Source organism: Zalophus californianus, chromosome 10 (assembly GCF_009762305.2).
Source record: "Zalophus californianus isolate mZalCal1 chromosome 10, mZalCal1.pri.v2, whole genome shotgun sequence".
Classification (NCBI taxonomy): Eukaryota; Metazoa; Chordata; class Mammalia; order Carnivora; family Otariidae; genus Zalophus; species Zalophus californianus.
In genome coordinates this window covers 814,184-824,625 of record NC_045604.1, presented here as the reverse complement: position 1 = coordinate 824,625, position 10,442 = coordinate 814,184, and the positions used below count along the sequence as shown (strand labels likewise).

Here is a 10,442-nt window from a genome sequence, read left to right as displayed (position 1 = left end):
AGCATGCGGCACCCTGCTGCCAGCCTTCAGAACTGTGAGAAATAGGGGCGCCCGGGTGGCTCAGTCAGTTGAGCACCAGACTCTTGGTTTCAGCTCACGTCCTGATCTCAGGATCTTGGGATGAGCCCCATCAGGAACTCTGAGCTCTGCCCCTCCCCCTACTCGTGCCCTGAAATAAATAAATCTTTAAAAAAAAAAAAACCGTGAGAAATAAATTTCTGTCCTTTCTAAATCTGTGGCAGTTGGTCAAAGCAGCCTGAATGAACTAAGACAGTAACATGTTTGTAAGACACACATGTGACACGCATGTGTCCAGAACGCTGGACAGAAGTTAAAAACAAAAACAGAAACTACTATATTGCTTAATACGTCAGTGTGCAAAGTTAAAGCAATGTAAGGGTAAACACGAATCAGGATGGAAATAACTTCAGAGGGGGAGGCAGTAGCAAAGAACCGGGACCACGTATCCCTTCAGGAAAGTTACTGGCGGTATTTCAGTTCTTGGGTCTGATGGCGAGGTGGCCGGTTAAAGGGGATGTTCACCCTCGGACTTATTTTCTAAGTAGGCTGGGGCCCAGGGCGGAGCCAGAGATCAAGACCCGAGCTGAGACCGAGTCAGAGGCTTAGCCGCCTGAGCCCCCCAGGCGCCCCTCATTGTGGGACTTTTGAGATAAATCTAAACGAGCCATTCAGGGGCCACGTCTTACTAATTTACTCCCGTGTACTCGAGGCTCTCTAAAACGCCCACGGTACCCTCACACGCGCAGGCCTCGGGCCCAGCGCGTCAGGAACGGCCGGGAGCCCACCTGCGGCCTCCCCGACCCGGCACCTGGCCCCCAGCGAACCCCCAACACCCACCGGCGGCAGAGCCCCTGCCGCCCCGACGCAGACAAAAGAGGCGGCAGTCACGTGGCGCGGCCGCCCACGCCCGGCGCGCCGTGACGTCACCACTCGGCGACCGGGCCATTGATTCCCGGCGGCGGCGACGGCGGCGGCGGCGGCGGCGGCGGCGCCGCTACGTGGTGGGGGCGGGCGGGGAGGGTGCGCGGCCGTGGCAGCCTCTGGGGTCGGGCCGTGGCCCGGAGGATCACCGCACCCGGTAAGGAGAATGTTTCCTTCTCCGCACCCCCTTCCCGACCCGAGCCGCTGAGAGAGGGGGGCGCTGGGGGGAGGGGGCCCGGGGGCGTGCGTGCGCGTGCGCCCGCGTGTGTGTGTGTGTGTGTGCGCGCGCGCGCGTGCGTGTGTGCCCGGGCGCGCCCGGTGCGCGCGCGGATGCCCTGGCGCGCGTGCCATCGGAGCCCAGCAGCTGGGTACCAGCGGCTCTGCTGCCCTCGGCGCGGACAGCGTCTGGACGCGGGGCTCCTGGGGCTCGTCCAGGGCCGCGCCGCCCTGCGCCTCCCCGCCGGGACCTCCTGCGCCCGCACCGCAGCCCCGGGGCAGCCCGCGCTGCCCCTGCGTGCCTTCCGCGGGGAAGGCGTGGGCGTCCGCCGCGGACAGCCCGCTGCGGGTCGCGGCCACCGCGCGGTGCCTCGGCCTGGCCCTGCTGCAGGAGGCCTAGTTGCGTCACCGTGGCCTGTCCTCCGGCCTCCGTCTGCTCGGCGTGATTCTCGGGCCCCGCCAGAGGGTAAGCCTGCCGCAGGTGTTCGTGTGATGTCAGAGTTTGGGAGACCTGCCTTTCAAAAAGGGATACCTGTCACTGGGTCTTCAGTGCAGCGCGGGGGAGCCCCAGCAGGCGCTTGGCAGAGACGGCGGAGGCTGAGCTGCTTGGGCCGCACGCTCGCGCCCAGAGGCCTGTGCTGCCGCCGGGGAGGGGGGCGGTAGGTGACGGGGAGCGCAGAACGCAGGAGCCTCAGGTTGCCGAGAAAACGAGAGTGATGGTGCCAACTTCTCTCCTTACCAAAGAAGGCACGTTCCCATCGTTGCAGAGCTCCCGAAATATCTTGTTCGTTATTTAAACAAACAGTTGCGTGCTTGCTGTATGGGAAGCGGAGGAGTAAGAGTGGAAATGGGCGTGAACTTTGGAGTCAGGTCTGCCGTTTGCCGTCGGTGTCACATTCAGTGAGTTGTTAACTCCTCCCGCTCGCGCTTACCGACCAAATGAGGGTAATTATGTCCACCTCGCAGGGCTATTGTCAGAATTTGAGGCGTCCAGCTATTATTAGTAAGGGTACAGCACCCAGGCACTTGAACTTGCTCCCTTGCTGAGGGCTTCCCATGGGTACAGCTGATTGAGAAGGGGGGAACTTTTTGCTATTTTGGGTGTTTGCCATTCTGCCAGATGTGATGAAGCAGACGGGGCGGGGGGGGGGGGAGGGTAGTAGAAGGAGGAATCTCAAAATCCATAATCTCTCTACTAAAGACCTCATAAAATTTTACAACTGGAAAGAGGTTAAGTCCTCGTTTAATTACAGCTTCTCTTTATTGAGCACTTGGTATGTGCCTCACACTGTACAGAACACTTTACATCCACTGATTTAATACCTCCTGCAACCCAGTGCAATAAGTAAGCATATCCCCATTGTTCAGATCCAGAAGATTAGTCTCGGCCAAAATCCCGACGCTAATTAATGGCAGAACTGGAACTGGAACCCAGGCTTCTCGGGCTTGTTCTTTCTCAGTGACTACAGTCCTAGCATCGTGAACCTGGGGTAATGGGGCAAGGGAAGCATAAGCAGAGTTCAGAGGGCCAGTATTTGCTGAAAGAATAATATTTCAAATTGTTCAGTGATAAATTATCTTTTATTTTACATTTTACCCAGCATTGTCCAGATGTGAACCGAGATTTGGCCTTTTCACCCAGAGAAAAAGGAAAGGCTCATGGGCACACAGTGCTGGGATCGTGGGCACACAGTAGGTATTTGGTAAATACCTGTGGAAAGAAGAAAAAATCTTGAGGTATTGTTATTTCTGCCGGAATGAGACCCATTGCTTAATACACAAAGGCTTCCTTAGCTAGCTGTTCTAGCTTTATACGGTAATGGTGTAATGTGAGCATCTTTCTTGTTCATGGATTTAAAGATTTGAAGCTGTATTTTAGTCTGAGATTGGTATTGTCTGTGACCAACCGATTAGAGTTTTCAAATATGTGAACAAGAGGACCTGAGCTTCGGGCATCTGTAGTGACCTCTTGAGAAACAGCAGTTTATTTTGCTCTAACATCTGTTAGAATTGGACCATAATGGGTCTAGCTGTCCGAATTAAGTTTTCTAGAGAACACTGGATGATTGTTTGGTATAGGGTAAAGAGTTCAAAATATTAAGTTTGTGGCAACATTAAATATTTGGGAAAGACCTGTGACTGATGTGCATTAATGTGGGAATAGTAAACTGGTTTTAAATAGATATTCTTGGTGTCCTTGATCAGCTGTTCCGTGTTAGTTCTCTGAAGATGACTTAGGGCCATAGAGTGGATTATATAAACTCACAGGTTTATGTTACTCATCCATATAGACTGTAACTTACACACACACCTAAGGACCTGTCGTTGCTGCTTCTGTACCCTCCCGGATGCCTCGAAGCCACCTATTTCACTGTCTTTATCAAACTTAATGGGAGAAACTCTCACATAATCTATCCTCCATTACCCTTGTACCCCATCATCACGACATACACAGTGAAGCTCTTTCGCCCAAAAAAGGGTATATTAATCCAGTTGTGAATGGCAGAAACCCAGTATAAACTTAAGCAAAAAAGAGTCCCCCAACCTCCTGTGATCATTTAACTAGGAAGTCCAAAGATGAGCTTCAGGTATGGCTGGATCATAAGGCTCAAAGAATGTCATGAAGACCCTCTTGGCCCTGCCTTTCTCATTTATTGACCTCATTTTCTCCTGCTGCCTTCTGTAGACATGCTGAAAAAGCTGAGCACTGGCAGCCCCAAGCGGGTGACTTTACAGTTCTCTTCTGCATTGTAAACTAATCTCAGTGGCCAAGGAGACACGGATGCCATGGTTGGTCAGGTCTGTGTCACAGGCCCACTCCTGGGATGAAGGAGTAACCTGCTCCTGCATAACCACATGGGATGACTACTGTGTGCATGTGCGCGCATGCTCATATCCCACCTCTTTGAGGCCCTTCCAAAGCCTTCCGACTGGAACGAATCCCCCTGGTTTTGTGTGTCCGTCGAGTTGTTGCTGTGTTGTGGCACTGACACTGACCCTGAGCCTCCTAACCCCTCCACACCTGTGTGGCGGTTGCATCCGCCCTTCCCCACAGCTTCATCCGACTGACTGCCTTCTGGACTCAGGTCATGCTTCTCCTCCCAGAAGCCGTCCTTGACCTCCATCAGTGAGTTAGGCCCCCTTCTCTCCTGCTCATGGGTAAACACCTGATTTGGTCACTCCCATCCTTAGTTGGCATTATTTCTCTTCTTAGCACTTGCAACCAGTTGATGTATATTGATTTGTTTATTGCCTATCTCTCCTTGTTAGAACATCAACTTCATGAAAATAACGAGGAAAAGAGGTTTTGTTTCATTTACTGCTGTGTCTCTAGGACCTAGGACAGTGCCTGCACATGCTTTGTGCTTAATAAATGTTTATTAAATGAATGAATGAAAATCTGCCCACAGGGAGAAAACGCTGACATCGTGTTGATGAGGATTCCAGTCTGCACGATAGATACAGTTTTCACTGTAAATTCTGTAAACTCCAGTACTGCGAACCCACCCTGGAAAGGCAGAACCTCTCCCCAGGTCCCTGCAGAGGCCAAGGGTCAGGCCCCAAGGAAAAGCCACATGGAATTCCACCCCTTGAAATGTTTCCCTCCATACTCAACCCTTTCTGAACTGTGATAGGTTGTATATGGAGGCTTTTTCCATAGTTTGAGTCCTTTTCCGTAGGGTATTTATTTTTAAAACATTTATTTGAGCACTTACAAGGTGCCAGGCACTGTCCTAAGCCTTTTATAAATAACTCATTCTTCGACTGGAGTTTTGGGAACAGGGTTGTGAACTTTAAAACTTTTTTTTCTTTTTAAATACCAAAACACTCAAGAAACACTGAAAAATCCCAGTTAGAGGGACGCCTGGCTGGCTCAGTCAGAGGAACGGTCAACTCTTGGGGGAGAGCAGAGTTCTCGCCCCACATTGGGTGTGGAGATTACTTAAAATCTTTGGGGAAAAAATCCCAATTAGAAAATTCTGCAAGGAATGAGACCCCTCCATGCAGCTCATCTCACCCTCCAGAGGTGGACCTACTGCCTGTGTTATTCACCTCCTTCCTGAGGAGGATTTTAGTTGTGGTCATTAAAGAAATGAAATTATATCTACATACCCATGTGTGTATACACAGTATTGATATATAGACCTCCCTGTATGTGTGGTCGTTTGGTTGTTGCCCAAATGCAGCCACGCTCTGCATGCCTATCCACACTCTTCCTCTCCCCTCCTGTGGCCAGGGTGCTTCTGCTGCACCCACCACTGCTCCCAGGGACACAGAGCTGTCCTGCCTGGGGGCGAGGGGGAGCTGGCAGGACAGGGCTGCTCAGGTGTTGGTCTCCCGGCCTCTCCCAGGGAAGGCCCACATCTGTGCCCAGCACCCCGCAGAGCACGTCCGTCTTCCCAGGTTACTGTGCCTTCCCTTCCAGGAACCCTACCCACGCCCATTCCCTTTTGTTTCTTCTTTTAACAAGTTCTGGTAGCATTGGAGACTTGGGGAGGTGGGGGCTAGTGTTTAAGCCCACACTTACCTCCACCTGCTGCGGTGCACGGAGCAGGCGTAGTCCTGACACGCTTCCAGAAAAGTGAGTCCCCGTGTCCACACCCAGCGCTCTCTGTGCCTGCCCCAGCCTGCCTACCCCAGACTGGGTATTTTAACTAAAAAAGGAAAAGTTTTGCTACATTGTCTGGCTTTAATATGCATCTTTTGTTATGATTAAGTTTGAATTCTTTTTGCATATGATTATCATTTTTATTTCTATTTTTTAAAATTCTCAGTTAATATTTGTCTATTCACTTAATTGCATTTATTTTTTTTATAAAATTATACAAAGTCCCTAAAAAAAACCTGAGTATGTGCTCATGATAAAAACAAACAAAATACTTGATTTGCTGTGAATATTTTTCTAATTTGTTGTTTGCCATCTACTTTTGGCTTTTTCATTAAACATACAAAACCTATTTTTCATTATTCTGTAGACAAATTTTGTACTTTCTGATTTCTTCCTTTGCTTGTAAGTTTTAAAATGTTTTTTCTTCATTCTGTATTATAGTATTTTATGTTTTGCTTTTTTAATTACCTTAAAAAGCTAATAATCAGTTTTATTTCCAATTTTAACAAAATATTTGATGAAAATATTGTGTAATGTTTTAAATAAAATCAGTTTGAATTAGATGAAGGCCTATGTTTTATTTTATATTACATGAGTGTATATATCATATATTTTTCCTTTTTAAAGTAATTTGTTAGACCATCAAAGCCTGTTCTGCGGAACTGAGGTTGAAATGTATGTGTAATCCTCACAATGTTATGTTCTTGGCATACCCGTGCCCCTCCGCAGGGCGGTGTTTATCTGTGGCTGCTGATCTGTCTTGTCCTACCGGCAGCTCTTCGGCGTGTAGCCAGGAGGATGAGTTTAGCTCCTTCCAGTTCCCTCAGCCCAGTTTCCCTGCGACTCTTTTTTATTACGATACAGTTATATACAATAGACAGCAAATACTTCAACAAATATGGACAAATACGACAAATATATGCCCAGTCACCATCCAAATCAGGAAAATAAAACATTTCCATCACCCCAGAGAGTTCCCTCACGCCCCTTCCTAGCCATCCCTGTCCCCAGAGGCCACCCCTGCTCTAGGGTCTGTCATCCCCATAGACTAGTTCTGCTGTTCTAAAACCTCCCGTAAATGGGATTCTACAACACGTACTTCTGTGTGTGGCTTCTTTCATTTGGGCTCAAACGTTGCCTTCTGTGTGAATATACATCAGTTTATGCACTCACCCCGTGACAGACATTTGGTTTGTTTCCAGTTAGGGCTTTTAAGAATAAATCTATGAATATTTTTTTTCTTCTTCTATTGAGGTACAAAGCACATCACATGAAATTTGCTGTCTTACCATTTCCAAGCATACAGTGCAACAGTGTTACCTACATTTGCATTGTGAAACATCTGGAACTTTTTCTCTTGTAAATCTGAAACCCTGTACCCATTAGGCAACAGCTCCCGCTTTCCCCTTCTTACTCCTGGCTCTGAACATTCTTATAGAAGTCTCTTTGTGGCCATTTCTTTGTATTTTCCTTGGTAGGTACCTGGGCGTATAGTTGCTGGTATGAGGGTAGCCGTATGCTTGGCCTTGGAAGGAACTGCCAGACAGCTCCCAAAATGGCAGCTCCGTTTCATGTCGCCGCCAACAGTGCCCGAGAGTCCGGTTGCTCCAAATCCTCGCCCAGTTTAGATACTGTGAGGCTTTTCACTTAGCTGGGCCAGTAGCCGGGAGGTGACGTGGCGTCTCACGGTGTCATCACGTGGTATTTGAATCATTTGCTTCCATGACTAGACTCGGAGCTTCTTAAGGGAAAGTTTCGTGCCATTTGTACCTATCTTTTCATTCTTACTGACCCCCCCCATTTTTGGGGTGATAGAGGCTTTCTAGTAGAAAACTTGGAAATTGTAGGAAACCCTGAAATGAGTAAAACGACTGGTCACCCTATGCATCCGTACACGTTGGCGTCTTCACGCAGCGCGGTGCTGCTCACACCACAGACTGGTTGGCTCTGGCCTCGGTTGACCAGCCAGCCCCCCACTCTGCCACCTTAGGGCAACACCTGTCCACAGCAAGGGGCCTTCATCACGAGAAAGCCCGACAGCTTGTTGTGTGTTCTTGGCCAGAACTGTCACATGTACCACAGGCAAGAAAAATGGATTGCCGAGAGGAGGTTATTAGACTAATTACAATCCTCCCCCTGGGTCTGGGGAGGGAGCCTGGCCTCAGGAAAGTGGACAGAATCAGGGCTGTCTCAGAAAGAAAGGCTTAGTGGGCGCCTGGGAGGCTCAGTTGGTTGAGCGACTGCCTTCGGCTCAGGTCATGATCCTGGAGTCCCGGGATCGAGTCCCGCGTCGGGCTCCCTGCTCGGCGGGGAGTCTGCCTCTCCCTCTGACCCTACCCCTCTCATTCTCTCTCTCCCTCAACAGTACCTGGCACTTAGGCACATTGTTTCCCAAAGCTAAAATTATTCTCTATTTTCAATTTCACGTTCTGTGCTCTGTTCACTTACTATGATTTAAACATGTTCCATGGCATTAACTCTGTAAATACCACTGTTACTTGTTGTATAACTCGTGGTCATTCCAGAATCTTTACGACCATATCTCCAGCTGGAGACATTAAGGCTCTTTTCAGGTTTTTTCCTGTTGTAAACCATGCTATAGCAAATGCAACTTTTCATACTAGATTTCAAATTCTCTTCCCCAATGTAGATTTTTATTATCTTATTATTATGTTTATTCATAATAACTAGTAATAGGATTACATTTTTTTTAAGTAGGCTCCATGCCCAGTGTGGAGCCCAACACAGGGCTTAAACTCATGACCCTGAGGTCAGAACCTGAGCTGAGGATAAGACTCAGGCCCTCAGATGACTGAGCACCCAGATGCCCCTAGGGTTACATTATCAATAATAATGGTTATTGACCATTAACTGAGGTTACGGACATTCAAGACATCTGACACACAACATCCAATTACCTTATAAAACAGTAGAAGCCATCATTGGTCTTAACTGCCATAATAGGAAAGTGCCTGCTTCTCCTCCTCGCATTGTTTCCTCTCCCCCAGCCCCTTTCCTTGATCCCGTCGTTGACGTGTACTTACTCCACAGATATCTGCCGAGCACCTTCTATTGCCAGAGCACTAGGCTGGGTCACAGGGGTCTAAGATTCGCACTGCTCAGGACAGACAGACATTATGAGTAATCAAATGATCTTGCAAATAGGTAGCTACAACTAGTGATAAAGACCATGAAGAAAGCTTTCCTCCCTCTCCCATTCCCCCTGCTTGTGTTCCTTCTCTCGCTGTCTCTCTCTCTGTCAAATAGATAAAATCTTTAAAAAAAAAAAAAGCTTTCCTCCAGTTATGGGTACTATAAATTTTATGTGCCTTCTGCCCTCTGGTGTAGGGACAGGACTGGGGGAGAAAACAGTGCGTGACTTGGCTTTTTCAAGGCTGCAGGAGTGCTCTGTGACTGTTGGACAAACAGAATGGAACGTGACTTTTGTGAAGTCTGATTAGGGGAGGTTTGGCCAGGAAGTGGGGGCATACTGCAGACCTTGTTAGGACCTTGGGCCTTTATCCAGAAACCAGTGGGTAGCCATAAAGGGTTTAAAGAAGGGAGATGGCAGTGACCTAATCATATTTGAGAACATTCTGGATAGGGCCAGAGTGGATTCCTAGAGTCCAAGATTAGATTGTGAAGGTAAGCATGGAGTCCCCAACTAGCACCGAGTAATCTCATTTTTTTTACCGATTTTATGAATGAAGACGTAGACCATGCTACATTTTCATGTCGCTAGTTATTAATGTGAGTATTTTCCCAAGTGTTTGTACTTGTGTGTGTCTGTGTGTGTGTGTGATTGCCTTTTTATTGACTATAGTTTTAGTGGGGGTAGCTTAGTGTCGTGGCCAAGGGCACCAGCTTTGGAGCCGGATGCCTGTGTCTGGATCCTGCTGGCTGTATTACCTTGAACAACCTATATAGCTGTGGTCAGCCTCAGTTTCCTCCTCTGCAGCCTGGGGACAGCAGTAGTGCCCCTGTCTCCTAGGTGATTGTGGGGTTATGGGGTAAAGCACAGCACTGGCCCGTTGAGCACTGTGTGTGCTGTCTTGTCTAAATACCTGGCATACACAGATGCTTGTGAGCTCTGGCCGGCATGTGTGGTAAGTGTTCCCTCTCTGCGTTGTGTTACTAATGCATTTTTAAACTTGTTTTCAAACAATGTCGTATTTTTTGAAGTACAAAACTTATCTGCAGTGAACAGAGGTCCTGCTTTCTGATATCTTCCATTGCTATGAAATAAGTCATACATACTGACTTGTTTTTTAGTGTTTTTATTTAAAATATAGATAATCCTTTAATCCATTTGTAATTTATTCTGCCTTATTAATATAAGGCAAGGCTGTAAATAGACTTTTTCCCCAAAAAAGCCAACGAATTGGCTGAGCTCCATGTTTTGACATAGCCTTCTTCCCCTCACTGCTGCTTTCGGCTTCCCATCATGCAGTGGACCCGTACACACACTAAGGCCTGCTGAGGGAATGTGGTTCTGCCAGTCTGTACTCCGTTCTTGCAGGACACCACTACGGCCGTGAATTAATTAGCGTAACTGTCTTCTTTCTGATCGTTTTGTCAGATATCCACTCCTTACTGCTCTCACCTCAGTAGAATTTGCAGTAAACCGTTAATGAATTTGGCTCTTGTTGGCATTCATAAACTGTTCCGCCGTCAC

The 10,442-nt window shown here is 48.1% G+C and overlaps 2 protein-coding genes across 6 annotated transcripts in view; both read left to right on the top strand.

The window, feature by feature from the left end:
• Positions 1-997: 997 nt before the first annotated feature.
• Positions 998-10,442, top strand: part of ADAR (adenosine deaminase RNA specific) — a 38,752-nt gene continuing 29,307 nt past the window's right edge. For 3 of the 4 annotated variants that reach the window (XM_027610601.2, XM_035722107.1, XM_027610599.2), the window contains exon 1: positions 9,485-9,517. In XM_027610601.2, the coding sequence (XP_027466402.1) occupies positions 9,500-9,517 (18 nt within the window). In that variant the 5' untranslated portion in view covers positions 9,485-9,499. Of the gene's footprint in view, positions 1,100-9,484; positions 9,518-10,442 lie in introns of those variants that run through there. The other variant, XM_027610602.2, reaches the window with a different exon arrangement.
• Positions 1,230-4,686, top strand: LOC113932111. Of its 2 annotated transcripts, none has more exons than XM_027610606.2 (4): positions 1,230-1,624; positions 1,964-2,058; positions 2,760-2,850; positions 4,569-4,686. In XM_027610606.2, exons 1-4 carry the CDS (start codon positions 1,273-1,275, stop codon positions 4,580-4,582), a joined length of 552 nt encoding a protein of 183 aa, XP_027466407.1. In that variant the 5' UTR covers positions 1,230-1,272; the 3' UTR covers positions 4,583-4,686. The 2 variants fall into 2 exon arrangements, with proteins under 2 accessions (XP_027466407.1, XP_027466406.1); XM_027610605.2 differs by lacking the exon at positions 4,569-4,686 and adding an exon at positions 3,845-3,982.

Excerpts from the sequence above, each read along its gene's own strand:
- LOC113932111 (XM_027610605.2), top strand. The coding sequence starts at position 1,273 with ATGCCCTGGCGCGCGTGCCATCGGAGCCCAGCAGCTGGGTACCAGCGG. Across the intron at positions 2,059-2,759 it reads TGCCGTCGGTGTCACATTCA|CATTGTCCAGATGTGAACCG; the intron begins GTGAGTTGTTAA and ends CATTTTACCCAG. Across the intron at positions 2,851-3,844 it reads GCTGGGATCGTGGGCACACA|ACATGCTGAAAAAGCTGAGC; the intron begins GTAGGTATTTGG and ends TGCCTTCTGTAG.